The sequence below is a fragment of the Tauraco erythrolophus genome, chromosome 2 (genome assembly GCF_009769465.1).
Source record: "Tauraco erythrolophus isolate bTauEry1 chromosome 2, bTauEry1.pri, whole genome shotgun sequence".
Classification (NCBI taxonomy): Eukaryota; Metazoa; Chordata; class Aves; order Musophagiformes; family Musophagidae; genus Tauraco; species Tauraco erythrolophus.
The window spans coordinates 51,816,837-51,839,781 of record NC_141466.1 but is presented as its reverse complement, the minus strand read 5'-3'; the positions used below and the strand labels follow the sequence as shown (position 1 = coordinate 51,839,781).

At 40.2% G+C, this 22,945-nt stretch overlaps 1 protein-coding gene across 1 annotated transcript in view; it reads left to right on the top strand.

Annotated features, from left to right (window-relative positions):
• The first annotated feature begins 501 nt into the window (after positions 1-501).
• Positions 502-22,945, top strand: part of PXDN (peroxidasin) — a 93,672-nt gene continuing 71,228 nt past the window's right edge. The window contains exon 1 of the mRNA XM_086608353.1: positions 502-966. Coding sequence (XP_086464479.1) covers positions 737-966 — 230 coding nt within the window. The 5' untranslated portion in view covers positions 502-736. The remainder of the gene's footprint in view (positions 967-22,945) is intronic.

The window sequence follows — 22,945 nt, the reverse complement described above, 5'->3', positions numbered from 1 at the left end:
TCAGACTAGGGCAGAAAGAGGACTTAGTTTGTTGGACTTGCTTCTTAGAATCATGGAATCATAGAACGGTTTGGGTTGGACGAGACCTCAAAGATCATCTAGTTCCAACTCCTCTGCCATGGGCAGGGAAACCCTCCACTGCACCAGGTTGCCCAAAGCCTCATCCAACCTGGCCTTGAACACCTCCAGGGATGGGGCATCAATTCTTCCCATAAGGGTTTCTCTTTCCCTTCTCTTCCCCCCCCCCCCCCCATCTCTTCTCTTGGCTTTCCGTCTCTTTTCCTCTCCTTCCTCTTCCCCTATTTTTTCCCTTCTCTACTCCTCTCACTTCCCTTCACTTTCCCTTCCTTCTCTCCTCTCCCCTCCCGGCTGCTTGCAGTCGTGCGTCTCGGGGGGCACCTTCACTCCCTCCCTTCCCGGGAATGGAGGCGAGGGCCGGGGAGCAGCAGCCCGGGGCGGGGGGGACGACGGTCGGGCCCCTCGCCCCGGGGCTCGGCGCGGCGCTGCCCGGCGGTGCGTGCGCAGGGCGGCGCGGATCCCCCGCGGCGGGGCGGCCGCCCAGCCCGCCGCCAGCCGGGGCGGGCCCACCGCCGTCCCCTCCTCCAGCCTGCGCCGGGGGGACGGGATCGCCCCGCCGCCGACCGAGAGCGGCAGCCGCGGCCGGGGAGCGGAGCGGGCGCGACGCGGACCTGCCGGAGCCCCTCTCCTCCTCCTCCTCTTCCTCCTGCCCCGCAGCATGGCCCCGCGCGAAGCGGCGGCCGCCCCCCCCGGCCTCTGCCTCCTGCTCCTGCTGCTGCTCCGCAGCGGGGGGCTCGCCCCCCCCGCCGCCGCGCAGCCCCCGCCGCCGCCGCCGCAGCGCGGGAGCGTGTGGTGCCCCAGCCGCTGCCTCTGCTTCCGCAGCACGGTGCGCTGCATGCATCTCATGCTGGAGAGCGTCCCCGCCGTGTCCCCCCAGACCACCATCCTGTGAGTAGCCGGGCGGGGGCTGCCGCGCCGGCGGGCAGGGAGCGGGGCAGAGGGAGCGCGGGGGAGGAGGAGGGGATACCTGGGGTGGGAGGCATTTTGGGTGGCGGTGGAGCCTCAGCCCTTTGTCTGCGGTCGAGGGAGGGGGGTTGGACCCGCGGCGGTAGCTCTGCCCGGGCGGCCCCCGGTGCCGCCCACCCCCCCCCCCCCCCAACCCCCCCTCCGACTCCGCTGCTGCTGGCGGCGTTCCTCGGGGGGCGGCCCGGGGCTGCCCGCGGCTCGGCGGGGCTGGGCTGGACTGACCTCGCCGCCTCCCGGCCCCGCTGCCCGCTCGGCACCGCGGCCGGTCTCGGGGGATGGCGGTGCCCCGCGCTCCTGCCCAGCTTTGGCAGCGCGGCGGGCGGGCGGGGTCTGGCCGGTGCCCCGGCTTTTGCGGGGGCGGTTAGAGGTAGATATTCTGGTAATCCTGCGGGCGTTGTATCTCGAGCTCACTCGTCCCTAGAAAAAAATTTGCTGCTTCCTTAGTATCTTGTTTAAAAGCATATTCAGTTGGCGGGAGGATCCACAGGGACACATGTAGCACTTTCTGATCTGTTCCGAGACATGGTTGGGATGTGGGAGCAAACCGGGACCCAGACCTAGGGTTTACCGAAGGCTACCGAGGTTCAAGTTCCTGCAAAGGACTGAGGGCATGCCAACTTACAGTTCTGTGTCCTGGGTTTTAATTCAGGCACTAATTTGTCAGTTGTGCCCGACCATTCTTCTGGAGGGTCCACTCACTGTTTGCAGTAGGGTTGTGTAGGCTATAAAATTCAACATTGACAAGGATTAAAACGGATTTCATTCACATTGATTTTACTGCAACGGTGACCTTTCCAGCCGTATTTCCCTGTAATAAATGCAAGGATCTCAACGAACATCACATGCTATTTTGTTTCGAGGCTCACTGTGAGGAGCGGATTTGTTCCACTGACCTGCTTATATGTTACTTGGGCTCAGACAGCTCTTGGCACCGGCCCCGTCCTTCCCTTACGCACAAGCAGCCGGGGAAGCTGAGCAGAGCTTGGCCCTAGGAATTTTCTGCGGGGCCTCCTGTAATAAATTGACTTGTGACTTTGTCAGATATTTTCAAAAGGGATCTGTAGAGCCTTGGTGTGTTTCAGCTTCCAAGTTTTATTTAATGTGAAGAGTACAGTCGTTTAACATTAACTGAGTCGCTCTTTGGCAAGAAGCAGAGCCTTTTGGCAGAATGGGATTAGTCCTGCAGTACTTGTAAACCTTTTAGGGAACAATACAGGAAGTGGGTGGTTAATGTTTCTTACATTTGAAACAAAGTACATTTACAGAACACCTTTTGCCTTGAAATTACAGGAAACTGTGTAAAGCTAGTTTTGTGAATCATCTTAAATGTAAAAAAAAAATAATCTTTAGAGTCAGGTCTTAATGGTTTGGTTTCATGTTAAAGGTAGAGGGGCCTGCAACAGCAAAAAGTATTAGATTAAATGTAGCAGGGGGTGGAGCTCCCCTTATGGTGGGTATTTATAATCTTGCAGTGAGTCAGAGGAGAACGTGTGAACAATGCAAGCATTATACTCCTCTAACCCCACTAATATATCAAATGGTCTAGTATCCCAAATCTGAATTATCAGTCTGGTATAAAGCAAGCTACAATACGGCGGAAGTAATGAAAAAGAAGTTAAAAACATTTTTTCAGCTCGATAGAGAACAGTAATTCTCAAAATATGCCTGTGGATGACTAGCATTCTTCAAAACATAATGGTGGCTTTACTTGTCATCTGGCAATGGATATTCTCCTTTTTCACCAACCAACTAGCAGACTGTTAGAAAAAAAAATACATAATACTACATCTGTAAATGCACAATTTCTCCTCCTGGCACAGTTCTGCTGAATGGCTGTGGATGGGAAGGAGATGGGCCAAAGATAGTCAGGCAATATGAATCTCTAGGACAAAGAACAATGGTAGAATTTATTTAGTAATCAGTAGTTTGAAGGTAACAATTATAGAGAAATAGCTTTCCTATTGTATATGAATTGCCTACCTTTAGCTGTAGGATGCCCTTTCAGAATAATTACTACATGTTTGAGGTACTCATTGAATTACCAGATGTTTTACCACTCATTTCTACCTTATTGCTCTGTAGAACTGTGGTTCTACACAGCAGTGTTATGCTTCATGGAGGTAGCCCATCACCCACAGAAGGCTTTCTATGCTCAAGAATGGTTTCTTTTTTCAGCATGAAAATAAGCAGCAGTTATTTCATCTCTAGTTTGACTCTTAAAGTTTGTCTTTCATGTGGAGGCTGTATATTAAGTGTATTTTCTTTAGTAGTGGTGTTGATAGCTAGATAATTAGAAATAATGAATGAATTTCAGTTGAACACCTTCCCCTTTAAAACATGGACTTTGGAAATCCTGCAAAGTGTGTTGCTGATGAGTTAAGCCCATTTTTACTGGCATTGGTAAATTCCACATTCTTGTGTGTTTTATTTCTTCCCTAGGACACAGATTGACCGTGCAAAGTAATTTTGTAAAATACCATCGCCATAAGTTTTTCCTCATTTATAAGTATATAGTTCTATTGGTTTTTGTTGAGCACTGGTTCTGAAAACTGGCCCATTTTGGAAGCTGAGTTGACTTTGCTCTACTTCACATATAATTTGTTATATGGATTAAAACAGCATGGGGCCCAGACCAATGGTGCAGCCAAATGTTTTTCCCCACATATCAAAAATGTCTACTCCTAATCTCAGACTCTCTTTTGAAGACTGCTCATAACATTACTAGTTGCTGACCTTGCCAGTGCTACTTCTGGCTGTACATTTTCTCACTCTCTCCTGCTCCCCCCACTTTCTGGCACTTCCCCCTTCCCTGCTGCAGGCTGGGATCCATGGCTTAGATTTCTTCTGCAGGGTGGATTCTGCCAGCTTCGAAAGTGCTGGTGGAGCCTTACATGAGCATGTGTTTCACCCAAGGTGAGATTATTGCCCAGACTCTCTGTAGGACTAGGGCTGGCATCCCAGTCAACAGGTCCTGTCTTGCCTTCCCTTAAGAATGGAAACCCGCATCCAAAGCAGTTTGCAAAACCGCTTCATGCCTTAAGTTCAGTCCTGGAAGTTTCCTTTCATCTCTGACTAAATATGGAGTGCTCATGCATTCACAGAAATGGCTGAAACATATTTGTATTAGACCATTTAAACGGTTGAGGACTGTAAAATTCTGGATACAATACTATTGCTATTCTCTCTTCCCCAAATTGTAGCCTATCTTACATTTATTTAGGGGATTTCTGTGTTTTACAGCCATTTCCAGTTCATAGTGTTTGTAATTCTGACAGGGTCTTTTGAATTTTTATGTGATATGTTACTATTTATATCTTGCCTAAGCACAACCAAAATTCAAACCTGTTCTACAGAACATACCCATACTCGGACCAATACTGAAAATTGTTCAAAGTTTTTCTTGGCAGCACCTGGGCGCTGTCTGATTTTTCACTAACTCTACAAGCATAATTGCATTCATAGATGCAAGTTACTTTTTCTCAGCCTTACCAGAGAAAGGGAAGATGACTTTGCTTTTTTGTCTGCAGCAGAGCTTGTTGCTGGTAGATTGAACGGGGTGCTTTTCCTTCTGCCTTATCAGCTACCAAATCAAAGGTCTATGCAGCATTTCTCATTGTGTTAGTGTTTTCCTCTTCTAAAAGATAAGCAGTGAGCAGAACTGACAGCTTGTCTGGGATCTGGTCTGAATTATTGGCTGTAATTGATATGTCTGTCCTTTAGCTCCACCTGTGTTATTTGAAGAATCATAGAATGGTTAGGGTTGGAAGGGACCTCAAAGATCATCTAGTTCTAACCCCTCTGCCATGGACAGGGAAACCCTCCACTACACCAGGTTGCCCAAAGCTTCATCCAGCCTGGCCTTGAACACTTCCAGGGATGGGGCATCCACAACTTCTCTGGTCAACCTGCTCCAGTGCCTCACCACCTTCAGAGTGAATTTTTTTTTTTCTTATATCCAATCTAAATCTACCCTCTTTCAGTTTGAATCCATTGCCCTTTGTCCTGTCACTACATGCCCTTGTAAAAAGTCCCTCTCCAGCTTTCCTGTAGGCTCCCTTTAAGTACTGGAAGGCTGCAATAAGATCACCCTGGAGCCTTAATTCACTGGAGCTGGGACTCAAAGAATGAACAAGAATAGAAACTAATGTTCTGTTGTAAGCAGAAAAGGTAGCAATTGACAGAAAAATAATTGTCACAAAAGAAGGTGAACTTGATTTGCACTAAGAATGGCATGCAAATTACTGAGGAAAAAATTATTTTGAAATAAATCACTCATAATGATATTTGGTACAGGTAATTATTACTTTGGCGCTCCTGCATGTCTGTTATGAATAGAAGACTTTTTCAATATGCAAGTATAATTTTAAGTCATCGGACCTTATTAGGACTTTATAAATTGCAGTCATTCCAAATGAGTAGCTTTTGTAGGTAGTCACTGAAATTAAATTGAAGGCAACAGTCTCAGTGTTGCTTGTTACTGCTTTTGTTTACATGATTCCAGTATATTGGGTAGTTTACGCTAAATACCTATTTATTTATTTAAGTTTCTGATTTGTAGTGTAAATATCAAGGATCCATCAAAGGGAAAAGAAGAAAGCATTAGTTGTTTAGTTCTATGGTGACTTTCTAGACAGCTTTATAAGAAGTACTTATATTTTTTTCATAGCTCCGTGAGAATTTTTGTGGAATCTGGTGTACACTCACAGTGCCAGTGAAAAGCATTGCTGATGCTTTTTAAGAGCATCTATCTTAATACAATTAAAAAAAAACCCAAACAAACAAAACTGAATTGCACAAGTCACACATCTGTTTGGAGTGCTCACAAATTACCAAAGAGAGAGGGGTAATGGAAACATAATGACATTTTGCATTTCAGTGTTGATTTGTGATAACATTATACCTCTTAACAAAGGCATTGACAGAAAAGAAATGGATGATATGTATGGATTGTGTCCATGTAGGAGTCTCTGGGCTATCATAGCAGAAGGATGCATGATATTTGCAGATCTGCTGTTTGCAAGTGGTGCATTATCAGTCAGCGAACCACCTGCCCATTCTCTTCTGAAAAACGCAAGATCCTTGCTTCTGATCAGATCTTTTAAACCCTTTTAGAAAACTTCCAGTATATTAAGTAGCTAAGCAAATAAATACACCTCAACACTGTGAAGGACAAAGGGTTGTAGTCTCAAATCTGGTCTGTGAGTAAGCTCGATCACTTCACTGCTGAGAATCAATTTACGTGTAGGATGTAGTCGAGAGATAACGGCACTGGTATAAGATTTTATTTAAGACACACAGATTTGTGTATACTTAGTGTTCAAAAAAGAAGAGCAAGTGCTGAAGGTTTACTTGGAAGTGTTTGAGAATAACCAAATACAGACACCGATCTCGACAGACATGATCATGGCTGGGCAGCAAACTGCATTAGATACCAATGATGTTTGCTTGAATTACACGAACCAGGGGGAAAACATAAGATTATTTCAATAAAAATTATTTTAGGTCTTCCTTCATGGAAATTTTGTGACCAAGTGAAGAATTCAATCTGAGATTCACACCTATATTTAGGTCTCTCTACATAGGAGTCTACAGCCATGTTTGGTGTCTGAGCTTCCCTTCTAGTGAGTGGCAATTTAGCCAATACCGTCCGTAGTGCCTGAAGCAGGGCTTGGCTCATCCGAAAGGGGACACCTAGGACTTGATTAATTTGCTAACTATAATATCTAGCACTGTTCTGACATCTCAATTAAGCTGCTACTGTTTGGGCAGTTTATTCATTCTCCAGCCTTCTCCAGCATGAGCGTGTTGACTAGTCTTCTGTTGACAATAAAAGGAGTTTAAACATCTGTATGTAGGTGTTGATATTTATTTGTCTAAACAAAAGCTTAACATATTTTTCAGAAGAGAATGTTTTCATAGTGTTTTTGACAGGAAGAAACTAGCAAAAATCAGGCTAAGGGGTCGCACACAATACAGAAAGTAACTTAAAGCGTGTTAATCATTGCTAGAAGGACAGTATATCTCCTCCATTAAGCCCTATTCTCTGAGTACCAAGAAATCAAATGGATATTGCAAAAGATACCAAACCTCCCCAGCAAAACAACTTTTGAGGGCGTGGAGGATGTGAACCCTGCTGAAGCCATTCCCCGGCAATCTGTCCGTGCTGCTGATGGAACGAGCCAGGACCAAGGCAGGAATGTGTTAAGGAGACATTTGCAGAGGTTGCAGAATGTGTGCGGTTGTTAGCAGGGGGCAGAACAGCACAACATTGGTAGGGTGTTTGGCATTTACTGGGAGACATTAGGGAAAACTGCTGAGGGATGCGGCGGAAGGCCCAAATGAGTCTCCGTTTCAAGAACGTATCTGCAAGTCACTAGATCCACTAGTGGGAAAGTATTTTTGTCGTCTCAGCAGCAAGTTAACCCTCAGCAAATTCTTTGTGGAAGATTGGGAAAACGTGGAGCAGAATCATACCCATCGTTTCCTGCAAGTATCTTACTGTATATTTAACACACTGTCACAAGAGAAATACATTGTCTTATGTTACAGTTAATAAAAATAATTTGTTTTTCTTCTTTTTTACTAAGATGTATTTTTGAGCAGTAAATACTTAGCATTTGAGTGTTAAAATGCTAAATATGTATTTATTTACAGAAAGATGTCTGTAATGAGCAAAACCATTTGACCTAGTATCCGTTCTTTGAGGGTGACTGAAAGGCCAGCTTATAGACAAGTAGACAGCATAGAGCAGCATATAGTGGTTCATCCCTATAATAATTTACAGCTTAGGGATTTTCTGAGCTAAAGATTGTTTCCGTATTACATGTAAATCTTGATGGATTTCTCCTCCACAAATTGTTTAACCTCTTTTTTCAACTAATTTAGCTGTCACTTACACTGGTAACTTTTGGTGACAAGTACTACACAAACTACACGGTGTAAATTGCTCTCTTCTTTTGTTTGAAGCCTGCAAGTTGCTAGCTTCACTTGGTGTCCCCCATGTCTTCTGTTGGAAGAGGCCATGAATACTTGATCCCCCTCTGTCATCTCAATGCCAACCATGATTGTATGACCTTTAATCCTAAACTTCTCCATTAATTTCTTTTAAAGTTGAGGAGCCTTCTCACAAAAAGGTCGATGTTCTTAACCTCTCATCTTCTGAATTGTTCCTTCCCTGCTCTGCTGTGTTTTGAGGTGAGGGAATTATAACTTTCCCCAGTATTTCCATGGACAGATCTGGTATGTGGGCTAACTGGGGATTTATATAGCAGCATTAGGATCGTCTCTGTTTTTATTTTCTGTTCCTTTCCTAATAATTCCCAACATCGTATTTCCTTCTCTTGAACTGTTGTTTTCATGCAATTATCAAGAGTACCTTAAGATCTTGTCCATAAACAGTAATGATCAATTCTAGGCCCACCATTTGTAAAGTTTGGTTTTCTCCATATACATTACTTTGTATTAGTATGCATCAGGTCTGCATTTTAGTAGCCCTTCATGGACCGTTGATAGGTCCTTCTGCTGTTCTCCCTAGTCAGACTTTAATAAAGTAGATGAATATCATAAGCAAAACTTTGTTCTCTGTGTTCATCCTTCTTCCGCTTAAGACTAAACTGAACAACACAGAACCCATCACAGCTCTCTGTGAAACTCTACTGGTGACCTTCTCCCACTATGAAAATTTGCCATTACCACCAGCATCTCTATATATGCTCATCTGGACTGTGTAGGATATTTGCTTTCTAGCTGTCTCAAAAGATTGTCGTCTAATTCTCAAAGCTTTGGGAGTTTGGACTGTGGTCTGCACAATATTTTTTTGTTTGTTCTACTGAAACGTTTTAGAAAGCCATGAAGGTTATATATATCAGTGGATCATGTGGTCTTGTTGTCTAGGTCCCCAGTTGAAAATCATAGTTTTAAATATTTTTCTGTCTTCCTGATTCTGCTAACAGATAGCTTCAGTGCCTCTGCTGTTACTCAGTTTTCCCGTGGTTGCTGGAGCGGCCTAACCCACGACACCAAACAACAACAAAATTAGAAGTGAGCAGTTATGTCAATTTTCCTCATTACTTTGGGGAATTTTGGGGCATGAGAGACATTGAATAAGAAATTTTTGAGTAGCAGAGACAAACATGGGATTACTCACTGGAAAAAGTAAGAAAGGGATGCTAGGAAAGAAGTAAATGTACTCTTTCTTTCTTAATTCCCAAAGAAGGCTAGTGGAAAAACAACAGGGAGATGCCTATCCTTTGCATCACCAAGAGGTTCTGGATCTGAGACACAAGGAGAGGAGTGACTGTCTCATCTAACATTGTGGTAAACACATGCCTAAGAGAAAAATATGACTAATAAATATTCCAGTCTCCTCCATTTTTCTGAGTAGCTCTTACTGACTTCTCTCCCAGGTGAGGTCACTGCTCATTAAGAGATGAGATGGGCATGTCATTAACCAGCAGAAAACTTGGTCATTTAAATATTAAATAAATGTTAGGCTGCCCATGTGTGCTTATGGATTGACTTGTAAGTAAACTAAATTTAAATTAAAAGCATGAAAGTGTAGGAGAAAATAAAAATAAAAAGTAGAGCCAGTAAAGAAGAGAACAGAGCTTGAGGTAAACATAGAAGGAAGTTGTGGAAAGAAAACAGCATAATATAATAGAAGAATTGCTATTGCTGTTATGATATGAAAAAATAGCAGACAACTATTCAGAAGATAACAAAAGAAGAGAAACAGTGTGTGGTGTGTAAAATTGCATAATATTTTATTGTTTGAATTACAAAATGTCCTTTTACAGGAATACTTTACTGTGTATAATGGGTAAAATGAAAATGCTAGCTTAATGTTTTCAGACCCCAATTCTGTTTTGAACAATTGAAAAAGAAACTGTACATTTTCACCCCTCTTCATTCATCTCTCAAAATGGTATTTTTTCAATTACTTCTTTTTGGATTCATATTTCAAAGCTTATTGTAGTTTGTTTTGTTTGATTGAATATTTTGTATGCTCTAGATCTCATCTTGCAAATGTGAACTTATGCTTAGCTTTGTATATATGAGTAATCCCCAGGCTTTTGATTCTTCCTGGGCTTGGACGTTTGCTGAGTCTCTTTCCAGCAAGCCAAAGCGTTTACAGCCTGATAGGCTAAGACTTCATTTACAGAGAAAGGCCGTTTATGAAGGTGACATTTAAAATCTGTATCACACAGGCTAAATATTTATAGTTGCTTGTCTTTCTGGAGAAGTTTATGTATAAAAATAAGTTAATATTTTAAATACTTGTGTATATGTATGTTTATATATGTATACATTCTGTACATATTGTATGGATGGATGGATGTGTGCGTGTGTGTATATACACACAGTAAAATGGAAACAAGTGAGCCAAATTGTCTTTATCATTTGTTCCATTTGGATTTGATGAAAAAAAAAAAAACAAAACCAAAACAAAAATAGATTTACAGGCTTTATTATTGCAAACATGGGCAGAGTTTCAAGACAATCCAAAGAGATGGTGCAATGAGAGCTGGCTGAGCTGGAATGGAGTGACTCAAATATTTCCTTTTCCTCCCTTTGCTTATCAGGCTGCCAAATTTGTTTTCGTTTTGGTATGGAGTTGGTACTGTTGCTAATGAGAGTCAAGTGACTCTTTTAAAAAGAAAATTGAATGAATGTTTAATTTATTGCAAATAACAAAGATTCGCAAGCGTCTTGAGAAAGACACATGAGGGAGAGACTGGTGTGGGCTCTCAGCTTCATGCCTTTTTTTTTAATCTGTATTTACACAGATTAGCAAAGATTAGGACATTGAAATTTTGCGCAGTGCCTGGCATAGTTTCTTGAACCTTGTGAAAGTTTGTAGAATCAAAACTGTGGAGTTTGGTACAATGTAGTGTTCTCCTTTTTTTTTTCTGAATTTATTCTATGTTTTACTAAGGGAAATGATGAGCATATGTATTTAACTCCAAAATTAGTTTTAATGACTGTGACATTGCTCCATTTTCTGTTGTGCTCTGTTGTTGCTAGAACTTTCAGATCTTTTACTCTCTTTCCAGTTACCACTCCCTGGATCTTTCAGAAACATTTTCTTTCAGCATTCTTTCCCCTTAAATCACTTATTACAGCAGTCTGCTTATTGCCTGGCTGGTCTAAAAAAGGAAAAGAAGATTACTTTGTACACAGTGTTACCTTAACTAATGACTGGTTTTGGTAAGCAGGATGGTGACTGCTAATTGTCAAGTTATTTGCATTGTGTTAGCCAGACTGATGGGTTTAATAGGCTTTCATTAGCCATATGGCTGCTGGTTTCCTTCCTAGGAAAAAAATATAAAATAAGCAAGTCCATGCTCACCTTGACTTATCTCCAGGCAGTGTGAGGCATAGCTGGGGCAGCATGAAATTCAGTGCAGACTTCTCGAAAGAGTTGAATTCAGAGGCTTATATAGCCTCTGTCCAAGGTCCACTGTGCTCTACAGAAGGTAAGTATTCTGGTTTTACACAGTTTTGATCAGCCACTTTGATATAAAATCTCACTCTGATATCTCATGGTGACTTCTATTTAATGACTGATTATCATGATAATCAGATGAAATCTGTCATCAATATTCAAATCACAGAATCATAGAATAGAATCATAGAATGATTTGGGTTGGAAGGGACCTCAAAGATCATCTAGTTCCAACCCCCCTGCCGTAGGCAGGGACAGCTTTCACTAGATCACGTTGGTCAAAGCCTCATCCAACCTGGCCTTGAACACTTCCAGCTTCTCTGGGCAACCTCTTCCAGTGCCTCACCACCTTCAGAGAGAAGAATTTCTTCCTTAGATCTAGTCTAAATCTCCCTCTTTCGGTTTAAAGCCATTGCCCCTTATCCTATCACTACATGCCCTTGTAAAAAGTCCCTCCCCAGCTTTCCTGTAGGCCCCCTTTAGGTACTGGAAGGCTGCAATATGATCACCCCGGAGCCTTCTCTTCTGCAGGCTGAACAGCCCCAACTGTCTCAGCCTGTCTTCATAGGAGAGGTGCTCCAGCCCTCGGATCATCTTTGTGGCCCTCCTCTGGACTCGCTCCAGCAGCTCCATGTCCTCCTTGTGTTGGGGACTTCAGAGCTGAACGCAGTATTTCACGTGAAGTCTCACGAGAGCAGAGTAGAGGGGCAGAATCACCTCCCCTGACCTGCTGGGTGTTTAAAGTGTGTCTGAGTCAAAGTCTTATAATGTTTTTTAATGGTGGGTGAGGAAACAGTTTTGTTTTATCAATTTTTCAAAAATATTGTGGAAAATATGTGGGGCAGTGTGTGGTCTGGTGCACAGGTAACTCTAGTGAGCAATTCAAAACTCAAGATAAGTACAAGTATATGCCACATTATGTTGTCTGCTAAGGTAATGTAAAAAGTTGGAGCAGCAGTGTGATGGTGTGGCGTATTTATATAAAAAGTACACAGCTATTGATTTGCTGCTAAGAAGCTGCCCATCAAAGCAGGATGTTTTTTAAGGGATATTTTTTCATTCTTTGGGATAATAACGGATTTGAGTTCCAAGAAAAAAAATTTGGTAAACTCTCTGCGAAATTTCAGGGGTGGGAGTATTTTAAGTTCTTTTTTAAAGACATAAACTGAAACATAAAATTCAGATCTTTGACTTAGGTAACATTCTCAGTCTCCAATAAAATACGCCCAGGCATTTGGCTTAAAGTGCCAGAGAAAGGACAGACTTCTATCGGGCAGGAAGAGCTGCAGAGCTGCAACAGGGCTCCAAGAGCCAGTGAGAGCAATTTGATTCTGTGAGTAGGTGGTTTGCTTTGGCCAGATTCAAGTCATTAACTTTCTGATTTAATTTTATTGGCCTGGGCAAAGCTTAAATAAGCGTAATAGCACCTATGTAGGGGGTAGAATCAGCTGAAGTAAATCAATTAAAATGTTCGCTAGTTAGACTTTTATGTATAGATAAAACATGATTTATGTGTAGATTGAAGACATAGCTGTCAGGAGTGTAAATAATTGCTACCAGGCAATTATTAAAGGTCTGTAAAGACCTTTCTTAGTATACAAACACCTCCTATTCTTTATTTAAAGCCATTTTTAAAACTCAGACTGTTCTTTTTCCTGAGTGCTCTATGAATAAGCTAAATCACTTGAAATTTCTAAAATTTTGATACATGCCAAAACATCTTTCTTGATTCAGTGAACAATCGTTTTGAAAACTTAGCCAGAAAATCTTCTAATCTTCCCATTATAACATAAGTATTTTCTGAGCCGTTTTATACTGTGTCAACTTCATGTTCTTTCTAGAGTAGATGTTTTCTTTTTGAGATCATCTATTTTCCTTATACATTTTGGATACATCTTGCATGTGAGTGATTGCATAAAAGTAGTGGAAACAGAAGAAGTATTGTCTAAAATGTGAAAATAGTCTGGGATGCAATATTCATTGGAGATTGCCAACTGAACAGATTGGCAAAGTAATTTAAGTGACAGAAAGCAAGATTTATAGCAAAAAAATATTAACCAGCATTCTGTGTCAATCTTTATACTGGTTGTATCTGTATAAAAGAGGGATGTAAGATATAACTATGTTTTGAATAAATTTGTGGGTATGCCAAACACTTAGATAGTACAGGGGAAGTTTTCCATTTTCAATGAACTTGCAATGTGAACAACACTTAGAGAACAGATATAAGAGGTAAGTGAATAACTTGTGTACAGCCCACACACTCATGTACTCACGTGTATTATGTAGGTCAGTTTTGTAACTTCGTGGCATGTGTTTATAATCCCTTATTAATCAAAGAAAGAAATGATAACTAGGTATGGTTTGGAACTCACCATTCAACAATATCAAGTTGAATTCAAGCTAGTTTTGTCTTTTCAATATTGGTAAAATATTGAATTTCCCCAACGTATACGAAACCAGTAATATCTGTGCAACCTGTATTCTTTGGGCAAGTTTTCCGTTATTTTCATGTACTTTTTTTTTTCTGTGGATATCCATGAGGTATTGTTTTGTAATAGCATTGCTCTATGCTAATGCTTTTACAAAACAATACCTCATGGATATTGTTTATCATGGAATTTCTGTCCCAGTTGTTTCTGTTTGTTGGTTGGTTTGTTCTGCCGTAATTACCTTCCTAAACTCCTTTCATGAAAATCAAAATCAGAAAAAATATATGTATCTCGTTATTAGTCTATAGTAATAAATGCATCTTAGTCTGTTACTTGAAGTAGAATCTGCATTTGTAGGATCCTTAAGTATTAAAATATCTTTTATCTACTTTTTGGCTTTTGCAGGTTGACTTTGCCTTGAAAATATCCTTATTTCTTATTATTTCTCTGAAGGGATATTTCACTTTTCAGGAGCCAATCTTCTGGACAGTATAAACAAAAATTGCTTTTAAAATAAGCTGATGATTGAGGTGGAATTAATTTATTTTATTTTTTAACTTTGAACTTTGGAGATAATTGGACATGATGGTAGATGCCCATAATATAAATTCTTTTTAAGATCTGGAGCCACATGTAAGAAAGTTCCAATAGCGTCAGGATTTGAAAAACTTGTTGAATGCCTTTGTAGATTTAAAATTTGCTTTTTTTTTTTTTTTGTCTTGGTTGATGTCTCTTTCATTCCATAAATCTTTGGTTTTAACTGTATAGTGACAAAGCTTCAGAGGGTGGGAAAAAAAAAGGTCCATTCAGCTCAGCCTTATCTTTAGCCCTGTGGTTTGGACGTGGGAAGGATTTGTCCCTCGAAAGACCAGAGCAAGTGTATAATCTGTCAGGGGAGATTTTAGCCACGACACTACTGTAGTAGCACTACATCTGATGCCTGAAGAAACTTTACCAGTAGAAATTTATGTGCTTAAGAGGTTAAGTCCTGGGTTTGTGGCTCGCGCTCCTCAGCTTCTTAAATTCTATTTGAGGTGTCTTAAGTATTTCTGGAAATCCCAGCCATAAATTGACATTTGTACGCCTCTAGATCAGAAGGTATATTTGTACTTCTGACCAGTCTTACAGCAATGATAGTTTAGCTGTGGGTCCAAGAAGATTCTTTTTCAGATGAATTTAAAATTTGGTGAATAATATTTGTGGGAAAGAATTTTTTTCATTGGCTTTTAAGCCATATATATGGCAGTGTTCTTAGTCGAGTGGAGTACTAGTAGTTTGTACATTTCCAAGACATGTTAATATGTAATTTTAGGTAGTAGAAACATTCTAAGAATCTATTATTCAAAGCTGAAAAGAAGTTACTAGGTATATCTGCTTATTTTTGGCTGCAGATAGTGCTCAACCTTTTTTTGAGATGACTATTTATACTGTACACTAAAAGAAGAGTGTAGGTAATCTATTTAAGCAGCTGGTCTATTTAGTGTATTAATGCTAGTATGTACCTACTTGTTTTGTTTCAATTTTATGTTTTAATTTAAAAAATAGAGATTGTACTCCTTTGCAGTTAAAAAAACAACCTTAAACTACCCTGTGAGTGGTAGCTGGGTTTCTTTTGGCTGCTGAGTGCCAGCAGTAGTGGCTTCTTCCACCCTGTGGTTTTCTCAGTTAATTCTCAGAGTTTGGTTTCACTTGATTCATTTCCCTGATTTTGTGGCCTGTGATGTCCGTGGCCGCTCGTGTTAGCCCTGGTGAGAAGGTGGCCTGGCAGGCGGCGGGAGGGCAGGAATTGCTTCCTGAGGGAACCTGATAACCTGCCCCTGAGCCCTCACCGAAAGTGGCCTGCCCTCAGGGAAAACCTCAAAAATAAGCCGAGTTTGTGATACAACTTGAAGGGCCAGGTTCTGCACACGTAGAGGACTGTAAATGCCCCCGCTGAAACCTCCATGCAGAAAAAGTCCACTTCCACTTTCCCTTCTTGCCAGGGAAGTGAGAGTCACCCGCCCCTTGCTCTGTGCTTCCCTGGGGGGTGCTGCTCCCATCCGGCAGCAACAGCAAACGTCTTTCTTTGGAAACGTTGAAAATTTTGACTTTCCTGAATTAATTTTTAATTAATCTCCTATAGAATCATAGAATGTTTTGGGTTGGAAGGGTCCTCAAAGATCATCTAGTTCCAGTCCCCCTGCCACGGGCAGGAACACCTTCCACTATCCCAGGCTGGTCAAAGCCTCATCCAGCCTGGCTGTATATTGGGCTGTCAAGCATTTGTTTTAAAACATCTGATTTTCCTAAAAGGCAGGTTTAAAATTAATGTTGTTTTGTTTTGTTTTTTATTCTGTTTCGGTAAGATTAATCAAATGTTTTAACGTCTTCCCATTTTTTGCATATGCATATGCCTGGAAGCATTTTCCTTTCTGTTTGAACACTAGGAAAGGCGCCCATGTTAGCTATGATGTGTTACTGGGAAGCCTGTGAAGTTGCTCTTCATGGGGCCTGAATGGTATTTATATGGCCTGAGTGATAGCTGGTTTGTAACTGATAAGGGGTGATGAAAGCAAGGATGTAAGTTGAAATGTGTTCAAAATGGAAGATCAGACTAATAGAAGATTACTTTAAAAATGGCATTAAACTGTGAAGACTGAAGTAGTACAGAATTGTCTTCGTGTATACTCAGAAATGAACTTTTTGGCCTTAGGAACAACATGCAATTGTGTAAAAACATTTTCTGTCTAAAAGTGTTCCGTGCTTCTTTCTGATGTTTTTAGTACTTTGTTAATGTGATGAAATAATTACAGAGCTATTAAAAAGTGCTTTCTAATTAATTGTTGACTTCATATTGACAGTATTAGAACTGCTAGGAAGAGAGTGCGTGACTTAAAGCAAAATAGATGTGATCTTCCGAGGCCCCTGGGATTTTAAATAGCTAACAAACACAACACTAGTAACACTTCTCTGGAAATTTCACACACATCTCTAATTTGCAGCAATCCAGTTTTCTAAGTTTGGTTGTTTTTTTTTTTTTTAATCTGGTCAATCAAGATTTACTTTGAGTAGAGGAAGAACAAAAGAAATGTTCAGGGAAAGAAGTTGTAGGCTTTTTATTTAGCTCAATCCTAGTTTCGGCATGGGAGGTGAAACGAGATGAGTGTTGATTGATGCTACGTGTTGTGGGATATGACTAAAATGTATAAAGTGTAATATTTATTATTATATTTTATTTATTCTCTTGATATGTTCTGTCAGATAGCTTTTTCAATAATGAGTAGGAAGCAGGAGTGGGAAATGAGTAGCTCTAAAATGGCTTTAATAGTTTTTTGGTTATAAATTTGATATTGATGTTAGGATGGACATAGCAAGAAGAAAAAGGAAGGAATAATCTGTTCCTAGAGATTCCCTTCACTGAAGGTCATTCAGTTGGGTACTTTAGTGTCTTTTTTAGTAGCCACTTCCTTTGCTCTTCATAGGCAGAAAGCAGCTTCTCTTCTCCCAAGAGACAGGAATGCACAGATGCCTCTGCTGAGGCTGTCTGTGCTGATGAGGAATGAGGAGATAAATATCGGAGGAGTCCTCACGCAGCCCTGTCACTCCCAGTTCTTGTTCTGAGGTTGCTTTGCTAGGAGCAGGAGGAGCTGGAGGCAGAGCAAGAAAATAGCTAACTTATCTGCTCTGACAGCCTGTTGTTAACCTCAGGAAGCAGAAAATACGATTCTAAGAGCTGCAGCCTTTCCAGTGAGGTGACCTGGGATTTTCCATGAAGCGGAAGGAAGAGCAGTCGCATTGTCTGAAACCAGGAAGCCAGTCTGCAGCCAAGCACCTGAATTTTTGGTTTTACTCTTTATGGAAGCCAATAGTGCTTTCCGTATTAATAGTAAAATGTCCTTGGCATTCTATAAGAACAAGCACCCAGATAAATTCTAACAACACCTTTGGGTCTGTTTGAGTCTAATACGGCAATCTCTGTATTGGAAGTAACTGGGAACTGCATAATGGTTGGAAATGCGTTCTGATAAAATCCGCCTAGTAGGGAGGGAAGTGACGCATAGATTTACAATAAATAAGGGCTTTTGAGTCAAATTTAGATGTTATTTTTAGATGCAGTAATTCCTTAAGTTTTCCACATCCTTTGGCTTGATGTTGGTCTTGTATTGCAAGGCTTCTTTTTAATTGAAGGAGACAAAATGGGCATTCTTTAGTAAGGTCATTGGCATTGTAGATGCTGGATGTTATTTATTGGTGTAATGAATATAATGCAAGCTCACATGTGCTCCATCAATGCCTGCCCTCAGGAAAGAAAAGTGCCCAAAACTGCACTGATGGAGAAATCACACTTCTATACTAGTATATTAGTTTACTTGCCTGATCTGTTACTTCTTTCCCAGCCCTCGCACACATCCCTGTTTTCAGCTGTAGGATCTTCTGCTGCTGAGAGCTCATTGCCCTCTGCTCTGCACTGATGCTCACCTAGTGCAGAGTGAACCCAGCTGGGTACTCCTGGGGCAGAGGAGCTGAAGTGTCAGAGCTAGAAGGAGGCTTAAGAAGAGATCTGACCTCTGTCACTCTGGGAAAATGCGGGTGACTCTTCTGCATTAGTGCATATTTTCTTTTATGAATGCGCACACTCATTTCCTTGCATTGTGCTTGCATCCATTTTTCTGACAGTAAAAAACAAACGAACTAATCTGCCATAGAACAAAATCAGAAAAATTGCAGAGAATTTTGAGTATATTTTCCTGCTTTGAAGTTTTTATCATTTATCTATTTATTTATTTATTTTTAAGTCTTTAAGAACTGCTGCAAAAGAAATTAATGTATAAACTTCAGTGCTTAACTCCTCTGGACCTGTTTGAAGGAAAATGATCAATGCTGATTCTCACTTAGAGATCATAGAATCATAGAATTATGGAATGGTTTGGGTTGGAAGGGACCTTAAAGATCATCTAGTTTCAACCCCCCCGCCATGGGCAGAGAAATCCTCTACTACACCAGGTTGCCCAAAGCCTCATCCAACCTGGCCTTGAACACTTCCAGGGATGGGGCATCCACAACTTCTCTGGGCAACCTGTTCCACTGCCTCACCACCCTCAATGCAAGACATTTTTTCCTTATATCTAATCTAAATCTCCCCTCTTTCAGTTTAAAGCCATTGCCCCTTGTCTTATCACTACATGCCCTTGGAAAAAGTCCCTCTCCAGCTTTCTTATAGGCCCCCTTTAGGTACTGGAAAGCTGCTATAAGATCACCCTGGAGCCTTCTCTTCTCCAGGCTGAACAGCCCCAACTCTCTTAGCCGGTCTTCATAGCAGAGATGCTCCAGCCCTTGGATCATCTTCGTGACCCTCCTCTGGACTTGTTCCAGTAGCTCCATGTACTTCTTGCGTTGGGGACTCCAGAGCTGAACACAGTATTCTAGGTGAGGTCTCACGAGAGCTGAGTAGATGGGCAGAATCACTTCCCTCGACCTGCTGGCCACGCTCCTTTTGATGCAGCCCAGGATACGGTTGGCTTTCTGGGCTGCCAGTGCACATTGCTGGCTCATGTTGAGCTTCTCATCCACCAGCACTCACAAGTCCTTTTCCTCAGGGCAGTTTAAAGCCATTTCCCCTTGTCTTATTACTCCATGCCTTTGTAAAAAGTCCCTCAGCCTTTAGGTACTGGAAGATGTTTACTTCTAGTGAGCAGAAACTGAAGGTAAACACACTCAAGCTGGAAACAGGGTGAGACTATCCCATTTTTAACAGTGTATATAGTTAAGTACTAGAATGACTAGCCAAGTTATTAGGTTTTGCTTGATTTATGGTCTTTTTGAATCACAGTTTTATGTTTTTCTCAAAAAGATGGTTCAACTGTGACAGCTATAATTGCCTTAAGACAGGAGCTCTCTACTATTGTGTGACTTGTCCTGTGTGGGATGTCAGGGGATAGTAATGTTTCTTTCTGGCTTTCAGTTCTTTCCTCTGAGAGAATTAATATTTCATGGATATGGAGTTTAGACTTAAGCATCCCTGTGAGACAGAGAAGTGCAGAAACATTATTTATTTTGCAAAATGGTAGATTGAGAGGGGAAGACTAATTTATGACTATAGCAAAAAAGCAGTATTTCTGTGGGGTTTTTCACAGTAGTAATTCACACAACTACTAACTACCAAACCAAACGAAGCTGTTACTGCATTTGTTTCAGTTGCTCATGGTATGCTATAAACTAGTCAGCTTCCCTTTTTGGTGTCTTCTTTAGCCTACTATAGAGGAGAAACTTTTTTTTTTTATGGAAAAATACAGTGGAAACAGTCAGTACTGAGAAGGAAACTGAGAAAAGGTTGCATCTCCAACTGTTGCTAGTCCTCTAAAAATATTTTGATGTATCAGTAGCTCTTTACAGACTGTGTCAACCATTAGTTCAGTCTTTGCTTGATCCAAGACCTGAACCATCATGTATTTATGGTAGCACAGCACTCATGCGTGGCTGTCATGCCCTATTTTACTGGGCATGGCACAAATGCAGGACAAGAAAGCAGTCCTTTCCCAAGGATATTTCTGTCAAAAATAATCAGTAATGAATCATATCACTGTACCATCAACAACCTTTTCATTGTTCAGTTTTAGAAATAGATCCCCCTGTGAGGAATAAAGACAGATTTTGCCTTTTCTTGTTATTTCTTTAGACTGCAAAAATAGCATTACATCTCTTTGAATTCTACACACACTGTTAAAAGGAGCGGGTTTTTTTGATTGTGAGTTTTGGTTTAGTATTGTTTTGGTTTTGTTGTTAGGGTTTTTTGTTTGTTTGGTTTGGTTTTGGTTTTTTAAGATAGCATGCGAATTAGAAACAATTATAAAATAAAATTTCCAATTTCAAAATACAGTATTTCCTTAGCGGATGGATTTTGGGAGACTCTGAATGTGGATGAGAGAAAGAGCTATGATCATGCCAGAGTAAAATTTCATGTATAATTCTTGACAATTAAGCCTGCATGCCTAAAACTTTGAACTAGCAAATCCTGCTTGAGTGCTATTAATGGCACTGCATAGCTGGTTGGAAAAATTGGCAACAAGGGCAGCAGAGGGATCTACAGACTTAGTAAGACAATGCCGTATTGCTTTTCATTGAGTTCACATTTAAATGTTTTCCTTTCATCTCTAATGGCAAAATAATTGTTAGTTAAAACAAATCCTTAGCTCCTGGAGAAGGCTGTATCGTAAGCTCTCCATGCACCAAAGCTGTACCTCATAAATGTATTATTTAAGACTTACAAACTTCAAGTCCCTTTCAACAAATCTTGCATATTTGTGCAAAACAGGTATTATTTTAATTGGATAATTGATAAGTCATTCAGATTTAATGCTTTATATTTTCATACAAGTTTTTATGATCAAAGTGAGTACTGCCAAATGTTCTGTATCCTGTTCTACAGTTTTCAATGTTTTTGTCATCCTACCATTTACTTTTATGACTAAAATTGTGGTATACTAAATATTATTGACTATGATACCCACTCATCATGTAAGAATTATGTTTTGATTTCCCATCTGAAAATGCAGTGGCTTTATTTTATGTGCTGAGTGCTGATGTACAGATATTAAAGTCTCTCAATGTCAATGAGAGAAAATCACATATCATATCTAGTAATTAGATCGGAGAAGAAATTATCCAGAAAATGAATTGCCAAGGAAAAGGAGAATGATGTAATTTTGTTTGTAAAAGAATCACTAAAAATCTTAAAACAAGGCAAAAAAAACCAAACCCAAACTTGATTTCTCTGGTATTCTAGAAAATGTTAGGCTGCCAGCAGTGAGGATTACTATAAGTAGTGCTATAGCTGAAAGTGAGATTTGGTTTTATTTTTTTAAAGTGGTGGCCTTCTCTTTGTTTGTTCAACAAAGTGACGCATTTTTTAACAAGGCAGTAGTTAAAGCAGCATTAAAGTGCCATTGACATCATCCAGTTACTGCACTGACTTGATTATATAACCTCTTTTGTGCAATTTTCATGCTCTGCTCTGTTTGAATGTTTTTACTATGCTGATGGCTGTTTTTCATTTCCTGCTGGGATGACCTTGAATAAAAAAAGAATAAGAATAAAGTAGACATAAGCAATGTAGTCTTGCTGGCATTTGCAGATCTTTTGTTCTGTGTTGAGAAACATAGTAGTTTGGCATTTATGGTATAGGTTATTTCTGCTGGGTAGTAATTAATCTTCAATGATCAGAAAAAATGAATGTTTTTCTCTTTTGAATTTGCCAGTAGTAGAGTGATCCAGTTGTGGCAATTCCTACTTTATAAAAACATCTGAAGAGAGGTAAACAAATGATAAATGCAAGGGTCATTCTTTAACTTAATTAAATTAAGTTAACTTAATTAATTTAATTTTAATAAATTTAATTTAACTTAAATAAATTTAAGATTATTAATTTAACCTATTCAATCTAAGAGATCTACAAATCTACTATTTATCTATTAAATTGCTCCCTCCTTTTTTTTTTTAAAGAAAAAGGAGATTGACTAATTTGCACTTTTTTTTCCATATTCAGTATATATCACTCAGCTGATGGAATTGTTATTTCTCTGTTTTGTCACTTCTTGGTGCCAATCAACATTTTGACTAACTAGCCTTACAGATGAATAAGATAAATAAGCATGCATTGTCTTCCACATATACATATTTTTCAGACTTCTTATATCTCTCAATATCAGAAAGTTATACAGAAGATGGGAAATGAATAACCAAAGTCCGGAATGTTTTCCTCTGTCTTTGCTCTTACAAGATATTTGATTTAAAGTTAATGTTCTGAAAGCTTTTCCATTCGGATTTAAGTGCACTAGAATGAATTCATAGAAGACTGTGTATAATAAAAAAATTGCATAACCTTTACAAATGACACGAATACTTGTAGTTGTGGTATGAGATTTGAAATCTCTGTAATTGCACCATTTCTGTCAGATGTGAGTGTGACATGTAGAGTTTTTTGCTAGTGCCCTGATGGTATGCTTTGCATACATACCTTATGTCACAAGATAAATGTTTTTAATTAAAT